Source organism: Rhipicephalus microplus, chromosome 3 (assembly GCF_043290135.1).
Source record: "Rhipicephalus microplus isolate Deutch F79 chromosome 3, USDA_Rmic, whole genome shotgun sequence".
NCBI lineage: Eukaryota > Metazoa > Arthropoda > Arachnida > Ixodida > Ixodidae > Rhipicephalus > Rhipicephalus microplus.
In genome coordinates this window covers 171,268,413-171,290,278 of record NC_134702.1, presented here as the reverse complement: position 1 = coordinate 171,290,278, position 21,866 = coordinate 171,268,413, and the positions used below count along the sequence as shown (strand labels likewise).

General features: G+C 45.5%; 3 protein-coding genes across 3 annotated transcripts in view; all 3 read left to right on the top strand.

The window, feature by feature from the left end:
* Positions 1 to 4,098, top strand: part of LOC119185951 (uncharacterized) — a 30,110-nt gene extending 26,012 nt beyond the window's left edge. Inside the window, exon 3 of the mRNA XM_037434755.2 lies at positions 2,680 to 4,098. Within this exon, the coding sequence (XP_037290652.2) occupies positions 2,680 to 3,845 (1,166 nt within the window). The 3' untranslated portion in view covers positions 3,846 to 4,098. The remainder of the gene's footprint in view (positions 1 to 2,679) is intronic.
* Positions 3,883 to 5,843, top strand: LOC142804031 (uncharacterized). The gene has a single exon (XM_075890538.1). The coding sequence runs from the start codon at positions 3,883 to 3,885 to the stop codon at positions 4,510 to 4,512; it is 630 nt and encodes a 209-aa protein (XP_075746653.1). The 3' UTR covers positions 4,513 to 5,843.
* A 147-nt stretch (positions 5,844 to 5,990) lies between these two features.
* LOC142804030 (uncharacterized) overlaps positions 5,991 to 21,866 on the top strand; it is a 42,375-nt gene continuing 26,499 nt past the window's right edge. The window contains exon 1 of the mRNA XM_075890537.1: positions 5,991 to 7,787. Coding sequence (XP_075746652.1) covers positions 7,677 to 7,787 — 111 coding nt within the window. The 5' untranslated portion in view covers positions 5,991 to 7,676. The remainder of the gene's footprint in view (positions 7,788 to 21,866) is intronic.

The following is a 21,866-nucleotide window of genomic DNA, read 5'->3' as shown; positions in this document are numbered from 1 at the left end:
AACTGTTAGTTTGGCCCTACTTCGGGGAACTTTTTCACGAATATTATTTGTGAACAATACCTTTATAATAAGGCAAAACATCATTTTTGTTCTCATTTCAACGATTTGTCGGTGTTTACTATTTCCTGCCATGAGTTTTCGCAACCAGACAAGTTTCTATCGAACCTTGCACTTGGCTGTAATTCCAAATAATCACAACCATGATGTAATTGTAACCTTTGTAATTGTAATTCTTTGTTTGCTTGTCTACTTTGCCCCATGTCACTTATTACAACAACATTGGCTGGACAAACAGACAGAACAAAGAAAAAAGGTCCTCCTTCTCTGTATCACTTTTTTTTTGTACTAGGATTTATGTGCTGTATTATGAATTGGTTATTTAGTTGTGTAGTGTTCTCCGAGTACTTCTCTGTAAACAGACGTACAGTAAGTAGCTTAACTCTTTCCTTACCACGGGAAAATTGGCCTATTTTTGTATGTTGCAGCTAGGAATTTTCTGTGCCGTCGCTACTAGATTTACAGTGCCACGCAATACATCAAAATAAAGAGGAATGAATGTACTTTTGAATGCTTTTTATTTTAAAACAATAAAGAAAATTTATTTGGTGGAAAAATTCATATACAAAAAAATGAAAAATATCAAAAAATTTATTTGAAAACGAAGCAATATCTCAGACAAAAATTTTTCTGAGAAATTTCGAAATATACAAAATGTTTAGTAATCACAGGGCAACATTATTTATAAGAATCGTTAAAATTGACAAAGCTGTTTTTGAGTTACAAAAAAATTGCCTGATGCATAGCAAAAGAGTGAAGTTCTGAGTTAATTTTACGTGAGATTTTTTTTTTAAGAAAAAAAAACTTTACAGCAAAATATTACATACCAAAATGCAAGTACTAAATGTAGGGTTGGAAAGGTAAATTTGACGGAAGAACTGGAAGATCTAAATAGGTAACAAAAATTGACAAACACAAATAATTAGATACGTTCACAACAAATGTCGTAACGATTTACTTATATCTTCCGGGTATAAAATTATGGAAAATTATGAGAGATGCAAAATATTTAAAACAGGATATTGGACTAGGATTGAAAAAATTAAAGTTATAGCTGAAGAACTTCTCGAGCTATAATTTGTTCACTCAGGGAGATCAGTGTGCCAGGCACCAAAACAGTTTCTTGTTGTGAAGCACAAATAGACATTGCAGGTGCGACAGAAAACGTTTGTCTTGTGTTGGGATTTGTTTTCTTGGTAGCACTTCTTACAGTTGCGGCGTATCTCCAATCGTTCAGGCTGGTGCTGTACAGCTGTGGGTGGCCGAATTGGGGTGGGAGGAATAGAAGCTGGTGCGGTGTCCTCTATCTGAAGAAGTTGTTATACGAGTTCTGTCCTAAAAGCCAGCTGATCGAAGCAAGACACCCTAGAAAGTTCAGGTATTTCTGGATTTTGGCTCCGATGTGCTTCAAGAAGAATGTAGCTGTTCACAGCTGCGATATCAATGCAGTGGAAGACCAACGTCTTCCAACCAGCTGATGTGCCAGCCGATGTGCCCGACTGCGGAGCGCCATGCCGAGGTCGATGCCCGGATCCCTCAGGAGTCGGAAGTCCACGCGTCTTTATGCTGGAGGCAGCACATCGCCCCCATATGAAGTAGACACGCTAGAAATAATAATAACAATATGTGGGACACATACAGAGCAAGTCAGCCAGCTCCAGAACACAACTAACAAAACAGAAGGTGAAAACCAAACATACCTGCGACTAACAGCTGACGTTCCTGGCTGATCTGATGAAATTTCTTCATCGGAGCTAAAATCCAATGTCACCACATCGTTGTCTGATTCCTCACTACTCGAGGAATTCAAAAGATCACTCGTCGAGGCGTCGGCATCGAGCGAAATCGCTTTTTTTCGAGCGCGCAGGGTTTCTGATGTTGACGCCATCGCGTGAATCACATGCGCTTCAACCTTTGAACGGGCGTGACCTTTAAAAATCACCGCCACGCGGTAAAAATGCGAACCGTACAGAAAAAGCAATTCTAGTGTGTGTACCATTGCCTAGATGGCGCTACAAGTCCATAGGCATGGTGTTTTTTGAAAAATAGGGGCGCGAAATCATCGTTCACCGGTGAACAATGCCTAGTGGCGTGGTAAGGAAAGAGTTAATAGGCTAGTTTTTATTTGCGCACATTCAGACACTTTCAATGTCTTTGACACAGCGACGGAATGACAGCTAAACCGTATTATATTTTTTGGGGCTCCTGCTGTTCGCATTTGTTGGCCATTGAATGTATCTGCAGTGAAATAGTAGTATTTGTAACACTTGCTGTGTCTGTGTCCTGTTGCAGACACAGTACCTTTGATTCGTGAGAGAAAAGATGATCATCTACTTTTCTTACATATGCACAGCAACTATTGAGTAATGCTGCCATACTCCAGTTCTTTGTAGAGTATCAGGGGCATAGCCAGGGGGTGGCACACCAGCCCTGTGTGCCCCCCCCTTAATTTTTCTCGCCATGGCATAGAGAGCGAAACATGACCAATTCAACAAGGTGCCCTCCCATAATCAAGACGCACCTTCCCCTCTTCCCCATCTGAAAAAAAAAATCTGTCTATGCATCTGTAGTGTATCACACATAATTTCCATCTACTTGGTGTGCTGTCGATTTCTTTTGCAGGCCCCTTGTCTTGTGCGTCCTTGGAACCTTATTCACTGTCGTCTGTACGAGGCCGACTTCATTTCTGCCAGCAGTGCACCTATGTGACCCTGGACAAGTCAACTATGAGCAAGCACCTTCAGAAACACATGGGCGAACCTCCTTTCCAGTGCCACTTTTGTCCAGCTGCATTCATTCACAAGTCCAAGCTGGTGACTCATGTGCGCACCCACACAAGAGAGCAGTCTTTTTCCTGTGCCCGATGCAGTGCATCCTTTTTGCTGAAAGGCCACTTCATTGAGCATATGCGTACTCATACACGAGAGCATCCTTTCTCCTGTGCGCACTGCAAGGCATCCTTTACGAAAAAAGACCACTATATCGTGCATATGCGCACTCACACAGGAGAGCGACCCTTTTCTTGTGTCCACTGTAAGTTATCTTTCGCACAGAAAAGCCACCTAAATAGGCACATGCACACTCACACAGGAGAGCGACCCTTTTCTTGTGTCCACTGTAAGGCATCTTTCGTGCAGAAAATCCACCTAAGTAAACACATGCGCACTCACACAGGAGAGCGACCCTTCTCTTGTGCCCACTGTAAGGCATCTTTCCTGCAAAAAAACCACCTAAATGAGCACATGCGCACTCACACAGCAGAGCGACCTTTTTCTTGTGTTCACTGTAAGGCATCTTTCGTGCAGAAAATCCACCTAAATAAGCACATGCGCACTCACACAGAAAAGCGACCCTTTTCATGTGTCCACTGTAAGGCATCTTTCTTGCGGAAAAGCCACTTAAATAGGCACATGCGCACTCACACAGGAGAGGGACCCTTCTCTTGTGTCCACTGTAAGGCATCTTTAGTGCGGAAAAGCCAGCTAAATAGGCACATGCGCACTCACACAGGAGAGCGACCCTTCTCTTGTGTCCACTGTAAGGCATCTTTCGTGCGGAAAAGCCACCTAAATACGCACATGCGCACTCACACAGGAGAGCGACCCTTCTCTTGTGTTCACTGTGAGGCATCTTTTGTGCAGAAAATCCACCTAAATAAGCACATTCGCACTCACACAGGAGAGCGACCCTTCTCTTGTGTCCACTGTAAGGCATCTTTCATACAGAAAATCCACCTAAATAATCATATGCACACTCATACAGGAGAGCATCCCTTGTCTTCTCTGTAAGGCATCTTTCGTGCAGAAAATCCACCTAAATAAGCACATGCGCACTCAAACAGAAGAGCGACCCTTCTCTTCTTTCCACTGTAAGGCATCTTTTGCGCAGAAAAGCTACCTAAATAAGCACATGCACACTCACACAGGAGAGCTACCCTTTTCATGTGTCCACTGTAAGGCATCTTTCGTGCAGAAAAGCAACTTAAATAAGCACATGCGCACTCACACAGGAGAGGGACCCTTCTCTTGTGTCCACTGTAAGGCATCTTTCGTGCAGAAAAGCCACCTAAATAGGCACATGCGCACTCACACAGGAGAGCGACCCTTCTCTTGTGTCCACTGTAAGGCATCTTTCTTGCAGAAAAACCACCTAAATAAGCACATGCGCACTCATACAGGAGAGGGACCCTTCTCTTGTGTCCACTGTAAGGCATCTTTCGTGCAGAAAAGCCACCTAAATAGGCACATGCGCACTCACACAGGAGAGCTACCCTTCTCTTGTGTCCACTGTAAGGCATCTTTCTTGCAGAAAAACCACCTAAATAAGCACATGCGCACTCATACAGGAGAGCGACCCTTTTCTTGTGTCCACTGTGAGGCATATTTTGTGCAGGAAATCCACCTAAATAATCATATGCACACTCATACAGGAGAGCATCCCTTGTGTTCACTGTAAGGCATCTTTCGTGAGGAAAAGCCACCTTAATAAGCACATGCACACTTACACAGGAGAGGGACCCTTCTCTTGTATCCGCTGTAAAGCATCTTTCGCGCAGAAAAGCCACCTAAATAAGCACATGCACACTCACACAGGAGAGCGACTCTTCTCTTGTGTCCACTGTAAGGCATCTTTCATACAGAAAATCCACCTAAATAATCATATGCACACTCATACAGGAGAGCATCCCTTGTGTTCACTGTAAGGCATCTTTCGTGAGGAAAAGCCACCTTAATAAGCATATGCGCACTCTCACAGGAGAGCGACCCTTCTCTTGTTTCCACTGTAAGGCATCTTTCATGCAGAAAAGCTTCCTAAATAATCATATGCACACTTATACAGGAGAGCGTCCCTTGTGTTCACTGTAAGGCATCTTTCGTGCAGAAAAGCCACCTAAGTAAGCACATGCACACTCGCACAGAAGAGCGACCCTTTTCTTGTGCCCACTGTGAGGCATCTTTCGAGCAGAAAAGCCACCTAAATAAGCACATGAGCACTCGCACAGGAAAGCGACCTTTCTCTTGTGTCCACTGCCGTGCATCCTTTTCTCTGAATTACTTCCTTGTGCACATGCGCATTTACACAGAAGAATGTCCCTTTTGCTGTGTACTCTGCAATGCATCCTTTTCATTTAAAGGCCCCCTCGTTCAACACACTCGGACTCACACAAGAGAACGTTGCTTCTCTTGTGTCCACTGAGATATGTGCTTTGGGAAGAAAACAAACCTTGTTAGATGCATTTGCATGTGCTCTTGGTAGCGTTCATTTTATTATCTCTACTGCATGCATACTGAGTGAAAAAAAAAAACCTTGTGAGACACATTTGCTTGCACACAGGAGAGGATTCATTTCTCTGTGTCCACTGCAATACATCTTCTTTTGTGACATGAAAATGCATTAGGTACATTCGCCTTCACACAGGAGATTGTCCCTACTCCTGTGCACTGCGATATATTTATTTCTATGAAAGACCACCTGATTGAGCACACGTGCATTCACACTAGAGAGTAGCTCTTTTCTTGTGTGTGTTGTAATGCATCCTTTAGTCGACAAAACAGCCTTGTGAGACACACACACATACACACACACAAAAGATTGTACATTTTTTCATGTCCACTGCAATGCAAATTATTCTAGAAAACACCACGGCACAGCCTGAATGGGGCGGGGCCTGCATGATTTTTTTTATGGGCAGGTAAACATCATCCCTATCCGAAATTGATCATGGAACTGATCATCTGAACAATGTGAGCGTGCTATAGGTTTATAAAAATTCAACCTGGTTGGGCTGTTGTCTTGTACGGTTTTCTGACCCTTTTTGGTAGCAAAAAAGTGTAGGTGTAGATTGCTGTCAGCACTAGGTTAACTTCTGTAATGTAAACGAAATGAGCAGTTATGCCATGGGCACTCAGTCAGTGACCAAGCTAAGTTTGTGCAATTTCCACTTGTGTGAAAATGACTTGATCAGGACGCCCCGCCGCGGTGGTCTAGTGGCTAAGGTACTCGGCTGCTGACCCGCAGGTCGCGGGATCGAATCCCGGCTGCGACGACTACATTTCCGATGGAGGCGGAAATGTTGTAGGCCCATGTGCTCAGATTTGGGTGCACGTTAAAGAACCCCAGGTGGTCAAAATTGCCGGAGCCCTCCACTACGGCGTCTCTCATAATCATATGGTAGTTTTGGGACGTTAAACCCCACATATCAATCAACTTGATCAGGAAGTGCAATGCAAACAGTGCAAGGCGCTGCAGAGATGAAAAATTTTACCACAAAGCATGCACCCTCACCTTAGCGGTACTCACTAAACAGACTCGTTTTGACAAATCGGTGCTCTCGATTGTCCCAGCCCCGATCATAATGGCAGAGGGGAGCACAGGAAAATGAAAATGTGGACGGTGCATTGTGGACTTACTCATGGCAAACAATATGTAAAGTAGACTAAAAGAACTGGACAGGGGAGCTGGAGTACTGTATTTACGCTCATGATGGATGAACTTGCATAATTGGTGCACTCCAAACTTGGCCGTGATCACCGCATTTTCACCAGTTCCAAAAAACAAGAAAAAATACCTAGGCAAAGAAGGGATTCTTGATAGGAGGTGAGAGAGAGGGAAACAATTTTATTTTGGTAGGAGGTGAAAAGTGTGGTTGAGTGACGCAGTAGTATCTGTCTCTCAGGCGAGGACACCACAACCGCGACTCTTGGGATTGGGAAAAAAGGTAAGGAAGAAGGGAATTAGAGTAGAGTAGGTATGTTGGGGGCACGATTACAAAGCACTGGTAACACAAAAAGCTTAAATTCCTCGCCGTGAGTTCCAGGCTTAGTCGGTGAGCTTTAGAGGCGCTCGGTCAATTGCGCAACCTCCATGTAGTCCAGGACTGCACTCAGGGTGGAACGCGCACAATGCTCTGATCCTACAGGTTGCAGAATGTCATCCACTGTAGCAGATAACAGTGCCAAGTGCTTGAAGGAGCATAGGAGCGCTTCGTGGTGTACGGAGAGAAACGCCCTGGCAGGAGAAGAATCATCTAACGTTTCAAGGTCCTGTAGTCGGCGGTATTTGTACCAACGCGACGGGTCATCAATTGCTTTTATTTTGCACGGACAGCATTATGAACACCAAACAAAAGCTGGACCATGCGAAAACGAAAGCGGAACCAAGCACAGTGCCCTAGCGGGGTTTTCTCAAATAGCCCAGATAATAGACTTTTTTTTTTTGTAGTTAAGATGGCAGCACCCATAATACGCGTAGTGTGTGTGCTGAACCGCCGTGGAGACGCTGCGTACCAGTCGTTCGTGTGCCGATTTTCTTAACTGTTTTCCGCGATAGTTATTATTCTTATCCTGGATAATTGACTTGGCCAGCCTACGTTTATGGTTCGCGCTTCCAAGAGCTGCTACAGGACGGAAAAGCTCGCTCATCGCCGTGTACGGCTGAAAAAGAATCTACAACCGGAACGATGTACCGCATCACAACTTCCCTCATGAAGAAAGACGAGCTACTCTGCGGATCCCTTCGGTTAGCGACAGTATACTTGAAACATTTGAACACCGCTGTTGGTTTGCTCGATACAATTTAGTGATAGCAATTCCAATCAGTGTTTATCATTTGTGTGCGTAATGGGAACTCCTTTAAAATCTGCTCTTCTAAAGCCTGGCGTGGTGTCATCGCTGTTTGTTGGTGAACAGAATGCACCGGGAGGAGCATTCTCGAAGAGCCCGAGAGATGAGGTAAGATTTCGAATATCTGAGCTTACTATGTGGCATGTGTTGACATTACAGAAAAACGATGCAATCCCAATAAAGAACGGTACGTGTAAGGCAAGGAAACATGGTCTCCCCAATGCTATTCACGACGAGTTTATAGAAAGTTTTCGGGACCCGAGATCGGGAATGAGGTACTGAAGGGTACCTCATGGTAAACTGCGAATTACGACTTCTGATTACTGAACTGGACAAAAAAACGCGGAATATTATATCCAATAAATTAATGCGCAACCATCTCAGTAGGGAGACGTTGGAAGCTGTAAAGGAACACGTTTGCCGAGGAGCAGCTGCAGCTACGTCTTACCGGTACTTCACTACTGAGCAGAAACGTGTAGGCTTACAAAGAGAGGACGACGCAACGAGCAACGGGAGGGAAAACGACAGGTGTAACCTTGAGATATCGGAAGAGAGAAGGGCGGGTCGGTCAGCTAATGCGTGTGAAGGACATCGCAATTGAAATCTAAAACAAGGAATCGACACGGGCAGTGCACGTAGCATATAGGCAGGATATCCGCTGGTCACTAAGTGCAACTGACTGGTTTCCAAGTGAAAGCAAACACGGAGGGCAACGGAAAGCTAGGTAGCCAGATAAGATTGAAGGAATTTGCGGGTATGACATAGCATAGGACCGGGTTTAGAGGCCTTACCGGCTGTGGGCGTGGTCAGGCTCATGATAAGTGCATGTATGAAAAGTTCACCAGTACTGCCTTATGCAAATACCAAGAGCCGCTGTTTAGGTGTTTTTATTTTGCAATTAGCCAATCAGGACGCTGCAAAAGGCAGTGTGTGGGCGCCTTCCACAAAAAGGTTGTGGGCATTCTAGCCATCCCCAAAGCAGTGTGCTGAAACTCTACAGCATCAGACTGGTGTTTTCTTTTAACTATACTTGTTACTCTAGAGTAAGTGGGAGTTGTTGATCAGCCAAAGACACGTCTAGTACGCTAAACAGTGTTCTCTTCCAGTTCTCTTCTCCTGGAGGTGGCTATTGATCTGCTTTCAGAAAAGGGAGTATAGCTTTTCTCGAATCCATACATGAATGGAGCCGTAGTTTTCATTTATAGCCAGGACTAAAGGTGTCGCAGAGTTTCTGCTCAACGTTTCCTTCCAATGCAAATGGAAATGGCCAAGTGCAGTGAAACACGAGTGGTGCACGGGTTTACAACGCTCATTGCTTGAAATTTTTGTATTGTTCCCAAGTTTCTTCAGAAAATGGCAGAGTACTTTTGTTTTGAAGTCACAACGTGTGCTTTTGCCTCCAACTGCCAATTTGGAGCCGGTGATGTTTTAAGCGTTCCAGTAAATTTCTTCTGATCAGAACTGGTCAGAATTATTCAATCTTACTAGTCACAAAACCGCGTTCCAAAACACACAGTAGACCTTATTTTGTGGGAACTAGCTGACTGTCGCAATATCCTGGAGCCACAATGCAAATCAAAATAATGTCTTTGATGGCTGGTGTGCTGATGAACAGGTGACAGAACAATCTGCACATTTCTTACATGTGGGCCAATGGCGTGTCTGTATTTCGATGCATAGAGCCTACAGAAAGTTTGGCAACTTGTCTAATTGAACAACTCTAAAACTAGTGGTTACTTCTGCCTTCGTTCTTTACAATAATGTCAGGTTACATCATGCTCTTGTTTTGGTACTTCAACACCATGCCAGACTGTCCAGTTTTGTGCAGTAGCAAAATATGAATGTACAGTACTTTACATGTTCTGCAAACAACATTTATTTTCCGCATGGTTTTCTTCTACTCCTCACAGTGTTCTTGTGCCAGTCACTTTTTTTCTCATTTGTCGATCGGGTGCCTCACAGATGGGAGTAGGTGAAGTTGAGAAGCACGGGCAGGCTTGGTTGTGAAGCTGATAGATGAGCGCTTGTCTAAAATTCTTTAGGACAAAATCAAACAGAAATAAAGCAATGTGAGCTTAGCCTCTTTGGCTATTCACAAGAAAGGTGACTGTGAAGCTACACTCATCTGAATGTACTGGCTGGTGTCCCATGTCAGTTCTCGTCCTGATTGCTCTTTAATATCAAATTCGAGCTGTCAAAATAGTCTGCGGGAGGCTTACTTACGCTGAAGGTATGCCGTCAGAGTGGCGAAATCGTGCTGCTCACATCGGTTTCGCTGTGCAACGTGACATGGGCACATAACCATGGTGCTTTGCGTTTGCCATCACTGTTACCGACAAATCTCTCTCTCTTTCATGTATTTTATTTGTCATAGTTTGCCATTTTTTCCTTTAGAAAAATGCCAGACTATGACAAAACTGAAAGTTCAGTTATAAAACTAGCTGCTAAATAGTAATACATGCAAAGAGTATGGAAAGTTTCACTCGGCAGCTTACAGAAAGCCGAAGATCACATACGATCGATGCCACAAGGAAGTGGTCCTGTAAGAGTTACTGTGAAGGACAGGCATAATGAATAGAAAATAAACTACAGATCAATGATTATATGTGGGATTACTGTAAAACAAATAATTACCATAAATGAATACAAAATAAGAGAAGTATTTTTGCAATTTGAAGCAAAACAGCAATGCAGTAAGTATATAACTGAAGTTTTGCCACATTGTTATTTTAGTGTAGAACAAAAGATGAAAAAATACGAAGAGGAAGTTTAAATCGTTTCGTTTCACTCTGAGAGCATGCGTGAGAAATATCAATATATTTACGAGCGTTACCTCCGCAGAATTGTGTTAAAGATTTAGCATGTGGTTCAGGTTTATGACGAGGGTGCAAGATTTGGAGATTGGTCAATCAGAAATTTCCAATATACAGTAAATATACTTTACTTCTTCATATGTTTAACGTCCTGCTGTGAAGTTTAAGAAGCATGTCTTTAATCTATTGCCTACCAGACGGAAGTCTGCCGTCTTTCGTAGAATATTTTGAAGCATTACTTGACTTTGCGAATTCAAATAATCGGACCTTTTTTGAACGGAGACTGCAGTATATTTATATGTCCAATCTGCCAGTGTCGCAGAAATTTCTTACCATATTAGTTTTGCAATGTTTGAATAATTACATTAATATGCCATCAGACATTACCGTGCTCAAAAGCACCGTAGTAAGCCTCTTAAAGACGGTTTTGCCAGAGCCTGCCGGTCTCTGGCAACATTGTGCATTCACCAGAAAACCACCCCAGGAAATATCCAGTCTAGCTTATTCTTGCGTGGTTTAACGTTTGTTGTTGGCCGTTCGATAGTTTGTGTTGTGTTCCGATAGTTTGTGCTGATAAAATTATTCCGATGAACCGCTCGCAACTCGGACACAGCTTTGTCAAGCCAGGATACAGTCTGGAAGCCTGAACTAATTTTATATGCTAGTCAAAACGTTCTGTTTTGATCACGAGAGAAAACTTAATTCCCGTTGAGAGCGGGTAGGCTTGTTCTTCCCTCTTCATTAAAGGCAATGTAAAGCTCACCGCACACTAATGGCACAGAGAGGATACTCAGACTTTAGATTAGTCTAAGGTCCCGCTTACCGGGAACACATCAGTCACTGTCGTCTCCCACTCATGGTAGATACGTGTACTGACGCGTGCAATGGGTAATAAAACGTGAAAGCGAACACTGAAAATGTATCGCAAAGGTGTTTCTCGTATAGTTTCAACAATAATAACGATGTGTACTGTTTGAAACTTGGGGCACAAAGTAACCATGCTCCACATGAATTGCTGCACTGTGTTCGTCGTGGTGTCCACGTTTCGTTGTCGTTGCATTTGTTTTTTGTTTTTGATTTTTGAAAGCGACCCTGGCGAGTGGGCACTCATCCGTGCGAACAAATGACTCATTGCGTGTCTTTCTGCCGCTAGTTAATATCCCTGCATTCTTGCTCATTTAGCTTTCGGTGTGAACATGGCTTTGGTGGGTTCAACTTGAAAGTTTGATTCATGAATAGCTTAGTCGTGAGTAAACTATAATTGTTCGCGTGACCAAGCCCCAGTGGATGTCATCACATAACCAGTACATTTCATATTTTCCCGGTCGCACAAACACTCCGGATTGCGAGAAATTCCGAACGCCGATGATCTAGAGAGTGCCCGGCATGACACACGCAAAAATAAGCGATTTATCTGGAGGCTGTGTGCTTACGCGAATACACAAATATGTTCGGCATTTGACAGGAGGAAGGTTTTCAGTTCTAGTCGAAAAGCAGAATTGAGCAACTTCACTATAGATTGGGCAAATCTTCTCCTGCATTTCAACGATGTGGGTGCGCTTTGAAGACGCGGAAAGGGAAAACACGGGTGCGCTGTCAATTCTCTGTCTGCATCTTCAAAGCGGATCCACGTCGACATGCAGAACCAACTGGCTCAATTAAGTTCGCTGACAAGCTTCTCCTGAAGGGGCGGCCACTGCCAGAAGTATCACGGAGGAGGAGGCTGCGCTCGTTGGAACACCACGGCGGATATTTTGTGCGGCGCCCGTCGGCCACATGAGCCGTGTTACCTGCAGCAGTGGCTGCACCTGCACCTGCCATGCACTACATCGGGGCCCTTCAAGTGGCCGCTAGACGTGGCACCAAATACATCTTAAAGAATGCGCCAGAAATAATACAGCAGCAAATTCGAACACACCACGAAAAGCCGCAGGGACCATTGAAGAAGCATTACCGGAAGTGGCGCAGCGGAAGTCTGCTGGGGCAGGCCGTTTAGCGCGAGCCAGTTTGTTTACAAACACCAAAGCCGTCTATATAACCTTGCTACGAGTGATACTGTAGTAGAACTGTTGCGTCACACACCAACGTCCATCTGTCTATATAATACAACAAACTTACTACGCTTGAATGTTTTTGTGCTGGATTAAAAAAGTTTAACTGCAATCAAGTGCATATTCCTACGTATAACGTCTGACGATACATATGACACGTTCATTTACTTATTATCCCAAATATGTCCTGAATCTTCTCCCATTATTGAAATAAACAAATCCAAACAACCTCACAACCCTTGTGTAATGAGCCATTGCCTCAAATTAATGAAGAAGATAGGTTATTTAAAAATTAAGCACACATAACCCTGAAGGCTGGAATACGTTCAAATAACACTGGAATTAAACTACTGTGTTTCTTTGTACTAATAAGAAAGTATGGTTGTCACAGAAGGAGCGCTCAAAAGGAGCGCGCCGCCAAATTCTCGCGACGAACCGCCAGAGTGACGCCGCGAGGTCAGCGAAAAAGAAAGAAAAAGAAAACAAAAATCTAAAGGCTCCCCGGGCGCGCGAGCCTCTCCTCTCAGAAGCGTGGCTTCGCCGACGAACCTCCTCACCCCACAACGGCGGCCGAGCAAGCACTGGAAATTTCTAGAAGGAAAGGGGCGTGTTATGCCGGGTTGAGTCATCTGTCGGGGACGGCCCTCGTACAGTCTCGCGCCTCTCCCCAGCCTTCGCTGCATATCGCGCCGACGAAATGACGAGAACCTTCTGGAATCTCGCGCGGAAAGTATTTAATCGAGCGGCCGAGACGAGAGATCAGGAGAAGACGGAAGTTAGCGCCAGAGCGCATAGGGATTCCGCCGTGTGGTCGGCGAAGGTTTTGTCCGTGGAGACAAAGCAGGAGAAGCAGATGATTTCCACCTGAGGGGTGACGACTCGAGCTACAGGCAAGAGTGTGTGTTTACCGCTATCGAGCGAAGACGCGTGGCAACAGCTGCGTGTGTGAAGCCGACGTGTTCGGGCGAAGAAGTTTGAAGCTTGGAGAGTGGTCTATTGAAGACGTGAGGTTTCCTGGAAGAGAAACTTCGGCGAGGTTTCCTGGAAGAGAAACTTTGGGGGCTGCGGAACGACAACAACGCTGGACTTTGAGTGAGTGATTCTCGGAAGAGTATCATCTAGACTTTGGTTCCAAGAACTTTGGACTGAATAGGTTTTCTATCTCTTTAGTCTTTAGGTGTCTTGTTTATTCAATGCATGCGACTGCATTGTAGTGCGTATTGTTGTCTGTGTCCGTTGTTTCGAGTGTGGCTGATTGTACTGTGTAGTACGTTGTTTGATTGGTGACATATTGTATGCAACTATTGTGGAGTGCGCATACTTGTGTGTTGGTTTGACCTGCCTTTATTGAGAATATAATTCTGTTTTGTTTATCAACTCTCGGCTCTGACTTGTTCTTTGGGCCACAGCCGGCGTCCGCTGGCGCGCCAAAAAGGACCACTTCTAAATTGTCCACGCTTTCGTGGTGCGGTTCGGGGGGCCGATACTTCGGCCCTTGGAATTAGCCCGGCGATCGCCTCCCGAATTAACGGGACTTGTGAGACAATTAATCTGGCGTCCGCAACACAGGACCTTTTGGTGCACAGTGTGTCCAAAGTAGTGAGAAAGAGCCTCGAGTTGTTGATAGTGCTATCGGAACGATTTTGTGTGTTGTTCAGTGTTCTCGTTAACGAGTGCAGGGGAGTGTTCCGATAGGCTGATTTAGGCAGTTACTTTTTGCACACAACCAGACTTTAATTGCGAGACACGATGGATCTCGAAAAGTTAGTAGCTCTTGGTGAGAAGATGGGTCTGTCTGGTGTCGAACTACGGAAGTGGGTAACCCAGAAGGAAAAAGAAGAAAAGGAGAGGGCCAAGGAAGAAAAAGCAGCTGAGTTGGAGAGAGAGGTTGGCAGCTGCGAGAGAGAAAGAAGAAAGAGAGGCAAAGGAGCGACAGCTGAAAGAAGAAAGAGAGCAGCAATTGAAGTTGGAGCTGGAGAGAGAAAAGATGGCACCGAAAGGGCAAGAGAAGAAAGAGAGGCAAAGGAGCGACAGCTGAAAGAAGAAAGAGAGCAGCAATTGAAGTTGGAGATGGAGAGAGAAAGACTGGCAGCTGAGAGGGTGAAAGAAGAAAGAGAAGCGGAGATGGCTGAAAGAGAACGGCAGCGGCAGCACGAGATGGAACTCGAGCGGCTCCGTTTGCAACAGCGAAGTGAAACTCCCGTCCAAGCTAGAGTTGAAAGCAGCGAACGGGAAGATCATGGCTTCCGCCGTCCAAGCTAGAGTTGAAAGCAGCGAACGGGAAGATCATGGCTTCCGCTTGAACCCGAGCAAGCTGCTCGTAGCGTTTGATGAAAGGAAGGACGACCTTGACGCGTACCTTCACCGATTTGAGACGATTGCAAGGAGCCAGAATTGGCCGGAACATCAATGGGCAACTGCTTTGAGTACTTGCTTGAGTGGTGAAGCGCTCAGTGTGTATGGTAGGCTGACGCCGACCGATGCAGCCAACTATGCAAAGGTGAAAGCTGCTTTGCTGAAGCGATTTAGATTTACCGTGGAAGGATTCCGGGACAGATTTCGGACAGGAAAGCCAGCTGATGGTGAGACGGCTACGCAGTATGCCGCCCGACTTTGTCATTATTTCGACAGATGGATTGACCTTTCAGGGACAGCGCAGGAGTACGATGAGCTTAGAGAGCTCCTAATTAGAGAACAATTTCTTACTAGTTGCCACCCAAGCCTGTCGCTGTACTTGAAAGAGAGCAAGGCTGAGTTACTTGAAGGAATGCTTGAATTGGCTGATCAATTCTTGGAAGCGCAAGGTGGAACTAATTTGGCCAAGGTCAAGAAGGATTGTCCCGATGATTCGAAGAAATTGGCTCCCGAAGAAAAGAAGCGTGCACCAGAGAGCATTCTGCGATGTTTTCTGTGTAACTGACTGGGTAATCGCGCGAAAAACTGTCGAACGATCTTTACGAGCCCTACGGTTGTAAAATGTTTCAAGTGTGGTCAGACTGGGCACAAAGCAGACGCTTGTCGAAACGGAGTGAGTCAAACTCACCAGGTATCCTGTGTGCAAACGGCACCGAAATCCGGTAATAATGCCGTCACTGACGGATTCGTAGAGTTGAAAAATGGGGAGAAAATTCCTATTGTGGGTGCTGTAATGACAAAACAGCCAACCGGTGTTACGAAGGGAATGCCAACGCTGCCTGGAAAAATTGCGGACAAAAAGATTACGGTGTTAAGAGATACCGGCAGCTCCACTGTTATGGTGCGGAGAAATCTGGTGCGGGAGAGTGAGTTAACAGGCAAAACGAAACCGGTTTGCCTAATTACCGTACGGTTCGGATGCTTCCCGAAGCAGAAATTGAGGTTGAAACCCCGTACTTCAGCGGGAAGGTTACTGCTTTATGCATGACGACCCCCCTGTACGACCTTGTCATCGGGAACATCGACGGGGCGCGAGCACCGAATGATCCGGAATGTTTGGGAGAAGACCCTAAGATAGAGCCCTCACCAACCCAGCGACCGCGAGATACAGTGGAGGAGCAGCCCGTGACGGATCTCACTAGAGCCCAAGGTGAAGCCGCGGCGCAAGAGACAGCGAACGAGAAGATGATCGTGTTGAATGAGTTCACGGGCCGAGCAACTGGACGTACGTCGGCACGACCTCAACCGACAGACAGTGTAAAGGTGACGGAGTCGGCCAGCCAGGCCCAATGTCGTGACATGAACAAGCGCGTGACAGGATCGGTTGAGCGTTATCACCCGTTAACAGTGTCAGAAGTGACAACGATGGCTGAGACGCCGCCTCAGTTATCATCGTTGGAAAGGGCTCGCCGAAAAAGAACGAGGAAAAACCAGAAGAGATCGAGCGAGCACCGCAAGAAAGGACGCAAGCGCAGCTCGAAATACACAGGATAGGTGCTGAGGTGGAATCGGAATGTGTTTGGCAGGGCTGAGTGACATATGTTGTGTTAATGTTCTTGTTATCCTGTGTCACAAGTGTATGTCGAGCGAGTCAAAGTGTTCTGTGCGATGATGTGAAGTATAGTGTTGTATAATTGTTGTGGAGACAGAACTTTGTACGTTTGTATTGTTTGGAATGTGTGATGAAGTGTTGTAGTCATGTACCTGTGGCTATATTTCATGTGTTGTGGAATTGAACTACAATGTACGATTGTATTGAGCGATCTATTGTGAATGTGAAGTGTCATGAGCGACGGTTTGTGTTACCGCCTTTCAGAGTGCGTGGTGACCGTTCGCGCTCGTTTGTGTGGTTTTGAATATTATAAGATAATATCCTTAAGTGGGGGGCAGTGTCACAGAACGAGCGCTCAAAAGGAGCATGCCGCCAAATTCTCGCGACGAACCGCCAGAGTGACGCCGCGAGGTCAACGAAAAAGAAAGAAAAAGAAAACAAACATCTAAAGGCTCCCCGGGCGCGCGAGCCTCTCCTCTCAGAAGCGTGGCTTCGCCGACGAACCTCCTCACCCCACAACGGCGGCCGAGCAAGCACTGGAAATTTCTAGAAGGAAAGGGGCGTGTTATGCCGGGTTGAGTCATCTGTCGGGGACGGCCCTCGTACAGTCTCGCGCCTCTCCCCAGCCTTCGCTGCGTATCGCGCCGACGAAATGACGAGAACCTTCTGGAATCTCGCGCGGAAGGTATTTAATCGAGCGGCCGAGACGAGAGATCAGGAGAAGACGGAAGTTAGCGCCAGAGCGCGTAGGGATTCCGCCGTGTGGTCGGCGAAGGTTTTGTCCGTGGAGACAAAGCAGGAGAAGCAGATGATTTCCACCTGAGGGGTGACAACTCGAGCTACTGGCAAGAGTGTGTGTTTACCGCTATCGAGCGAAGACGCGTGGCAACAGCTGCGTGTGTGAAGCCGACGTGTTCGGGCGAAGAAGTTTGAAGCTTGGAGAGTGGCCTATTGAAGACGTGAGGTTTCCTGGAAGAAAAACTTTGGCGAGGTTTCCTGGAAGAGAAACTTCGGGGGCTGCGGAACGACAACAACGCTGGACTTTGAGTGAGTGATTCTCGGAAGAGTATCATCTAGACTTTGGTTCCAAGAACTTTGGACTGAATAGGTTTTCTATCTCTTTAGTCTTTAGGTGTCTTGGTTGTTCAATGCATGCGACTGCATTGTAGTGCGTATTGTTGTCTGTGTCCGTTGTTTCGAGTGTGGCTGATTGTACTGTGTAGTACGTTGTTTGATTGGTGACATATTGTATGCAACTATTGTGGAGTGTGCATACTTGTGTGTTGGTTTGATCTGCCTTTATTGAGAATATAATTCTGTTTTGTTTATCAACTCTCGGCTCTGACTTGTTCTTTGGGCCACAGCCGGCGTCCGCAGGCGCGCCAAAAAGGACCACTTCTAAATTGTCCACGCTTTCGTGGTGCGGTTCGGGGGGCCGATACTTCGGCCCTTGGAATTAGCTTGGCGATCGCCTCTTGAATTAACGGGACTTGTGAGACAAATAATCTGGCGTCCGCGACAAAGGACCTTTTGGTGCACAGTGTGTCCAAAGTAGTGAGAAAGAGCCTCGAGTTGTTGATAGTGCTATCGGAACGATTTTGTGTGTTGTTCAGTGTTCTCGTTAACGAGTGCAGGGGAGTGTTCCGATAGGCTGATTTAGGCAGTTACTTTTTGCACACGGCCAGACTTTAATTGCGAGACACGATGGATCTCGAAAAGTTAGTAGCTCTTGGTGAGAAGATGGGTCTGTCTGGTGTCGAACTACGGAAGTGGGTAACCCAGAAGGAAAAAGAAGAAAAGGAGAGGGCCAAGGAAGAAAAAGCAGCTGAGTTGGAGAGAGAGGTTGGCAGCTGCGAGAGAGAAAGAAGAAAGAGAGGCAAAGGAGCGACAGCTGAAAGAAGAAAGAGAGCAGCAATTGAAGTTGGAGCTGGAGAGAGAAAAGACGGCAGCCGAAAGGGCAAGAGAAGAAAGAGAGGCAAAGGAGCGACAGCTGAAAGAAGAAAGAGAGCAGCAATTGAAGTTGGAGATGGAGAGAGAAAGACTGGCAGCTGAGAGGGCGAAAGAAGAAAGAGAAGCGGAGATGGCTGAAAGAGAACGGCAGCGGCAGCACGAGATGGAACTCGAGCGGCTCCGTTTGCAACAGCGAAGTGAAACTCCCGTCCAAGCTAGAGTTGAAAGCAGCGAACGGGAAGATCATGGCTTCCGCTTGAACCCGAGCAAGCTGCTCGTAGCGTTTGATGAAAGGAAGGACGACCTTGACGCGTACCTTCACCGATTTGAGACGATTGCAAGGAGCCAGAATTGGCCGGAACATCAATGGGCAACTGCTTTGAGTACTTGCTTGAGTGGTGAAGCGCTCAGTGTGTATGGTAGGCTGACGCCGACCGATGCAGGCAACTATGCAAAGGTGAAAGCTGCTTTGCTGAAGCGATTTAGATTTACCGTGGAAGGATTCCGGGACAGATTTCGGACAGGAAAGCCAGCTGATGGTGAGACGGCTACGCAGTATGCCGCCCGACTATGCCATTATTTCGACAGATGGATTGAACTTTCAGGGACAGCGCAGGAGTACGATGAGCTTAGAGAGCTCCTAATTAGAGAACAATTTCTTACTAGTTGCCACCCAAGCCTGTCGCTGTACTTGAAAGAGAGGAAGGCTGAGTCACTTGAAGGAATGCTTGAATTGGCTGATCAATTCTTGGAAGCGCAAGGTGTAACTAATTTGGCCAAGGTCAAGAAGGATTGTCCCGATGATTCGAAGAAATTGGCTCCCGAAGAAAAGAAGCGTGCACCAGAGAGCATTCTGCGATGTTTTTTGTGTAACTGACTGGGTCATCGCGCGAAAAACTGTCGAACGATCTTTACGAGCCCTAGGGTTGTAAAATGTTTCAAGTGTGGTCAGACTGGGCACTAAGCAGACGCTTGTCGAAACGGAGTGAGTCAAACTCACCAGGTATCCTGTGTGCCGGCATCCGCTGGCGCGCCAAAAAGGACCACTTCTAAATTGTCCACGCTTTCGTGGTGCGGTTCGGGGGGCCGATACTTCGGCCCTTGGAATTAGCCCGGCGATCGCCTCCCGAATTAACGGGACTTGTGTGACAATGTTTGCCTAATTGTTTTCATATTGTCTATATCTCTAATGCTAAAGTTGTATGACAGCAATTAATTGATGCCTTAAATCTTTCTTCTACTGATGTAGCTGTCATTAGATTAACATAAAATAATCAGAGTTCTTAGCATGGCAGCTTGGCTTAAGCGTTTATCGACTTTCTCGTCTAACTACCAGGTCTCGCCACTCGGTTACTACCACTACTACGTCTGATATACAAACTGTCTTTGCTTTGCTTAAATATAGCTCGGCTCATGATATTACCAACTTACAAAGACTGATAAAATACATGGCAGGCTTGACTACACGCCCTCTCGCCCATATTTATCTTGGATTTTTCTGCGGGAACATTTCTACAAAAAATGCAACTGTAAAATATCATTCACATTTTTTAGGGCGAGGACAAGAATGCTTTCGGCAATTATCGTCTTGTTTCTACATTGCCAGTGTTCTCTAGAGGGTTGGAAAAGTTATTTTATGCTAGAATTTTGAATTTTGTGAATAAATATTATCTGATGAGTAAATGGCAATATAGGATCTCACATAGGAAGGTCCACTGAACTCTCTTTGTTAAAGAGAACATAATTGTGCTTGCATTTCGTAAAAAGCAGCTGATCATAGGTGCATGTGTAGTTTTCAGAAGCGTTCAATCGGTGAAAGGGACACTAAAGGCAAATATTATGTCAACATTGATAGCTGAAAATAGCGATCCAGGACTGGTCATAGTGCTACTTTCGTGTCCAGAAAATGCTTACCTTTAAAGCATGTCATGTTTAATGATCTACACGGCATTAGTGCGAATCACCCGACAGAAAGCAGGCCATCTAACGTAGCAATTGCCTTGCCTAATGTTTCGCACCTTTACTGTGTGGCCGCTGACAAATGCAAAAGCTTGCAGGAACGCAGGGTTACTCTGATGTCGTCATCTTGTGACACTTTGTGCATTCACAGTCCTAGACACAATTGTATTTGCCGAGCATTTTTTAAAGGACAAAGGGATTAAAGAGGCAATAATTCGTAACTACATCGCTGCAACGCACTCATACCTGAAAGAGAATGCACGACTTTTCTGGTGTGAAGTAGTAAGCTGAAAAAATTGGAGTATTCGGCTGATAAAACGAATCCGCTCATGTGCGTGGGCCGGGCCTTTGTTCCTTTGATCGGCTGCAGCGAGCAGTACACTCTGAATGGTTAATAGAAAAAAATACATCTTCAGCGCTGCACGTGCCATACTTTACAAAATTGTTTGCTGCTCAAAGGAACATTGTGGCACTTGCACTTTCAACAACCTATCCTTGCACACAAATGTGACCTGGAAACCTGCAGTCTTGTGCCGATATCAAGCTGTGCGATGATGACCAGCGGTGAAGTCACTAAAGTCGCTTATTGATTCCAGCTAATTTCTTTTTTTCACTACCGGATCTCTCTCTATGGATTGATCTTGTGGAACATTTTTTTCACAGCTTTCTTGTTCTTCCTGCCTTGGTGATCTGATGCAGCCACTGAAGGCACTGATCTGATGCAGCCAACCTAAAGCTGCTTGAGCTTTTGTGGACTTCCTTGCCGAGTTTTTATTTTTTCTTGGAGGGGGATCATGAGGCCCACAGTCGTTTTGTCACCAGCGCTTCACGAAATCGTTGCAATAATTAGTCTCAGAAATGTAGAAAAGGATTCCTGCAATCAAAAAGGGCATCAGCTCATTAGGGACTCCAGGCAGCTCTGTAGCAAAATGTTCATTCTTCCAAACAGCAGTACCTTTACCTTAGCTGGCAGGAGTTGGCCACCTGACCAAGTTGGCTTGAAGGCAGACTGCCCAAAAATTCCTCTTTCGCTTTGCAATTTCCATCACTCACTTGGCCCAAACCGCGAACGTGAATCTCTGTAAATTTGTTTTTGTTGTAGCTACCTAATTCTGACAAAAGGAATTCTGACAGTCTTCGGGCTATGGAACCCTAGTCTGTAAAACGTTTCGTTCATTTTATGTGTCGTTCATTTGATAATAATAGTAAACTTGAAACTTTATTGTGTATAAGCATTTTTTCGTGTAATCTTCATGCTCTGGCGTGAAATTCTTGTGTGTTAAAGTTCGCTAACTTTAGAAATTCTAACCTTCACTGTGAATCGTAGTCCCTTGAAAACAAGTGGCACAACTCTAAATCTATGCAGTGGGCAATAAAAAATCTGATGCTTGCAAATAATATGCAGGTTCGCACACAAATTCACGAAATTAATATTTTTTGGCATAAG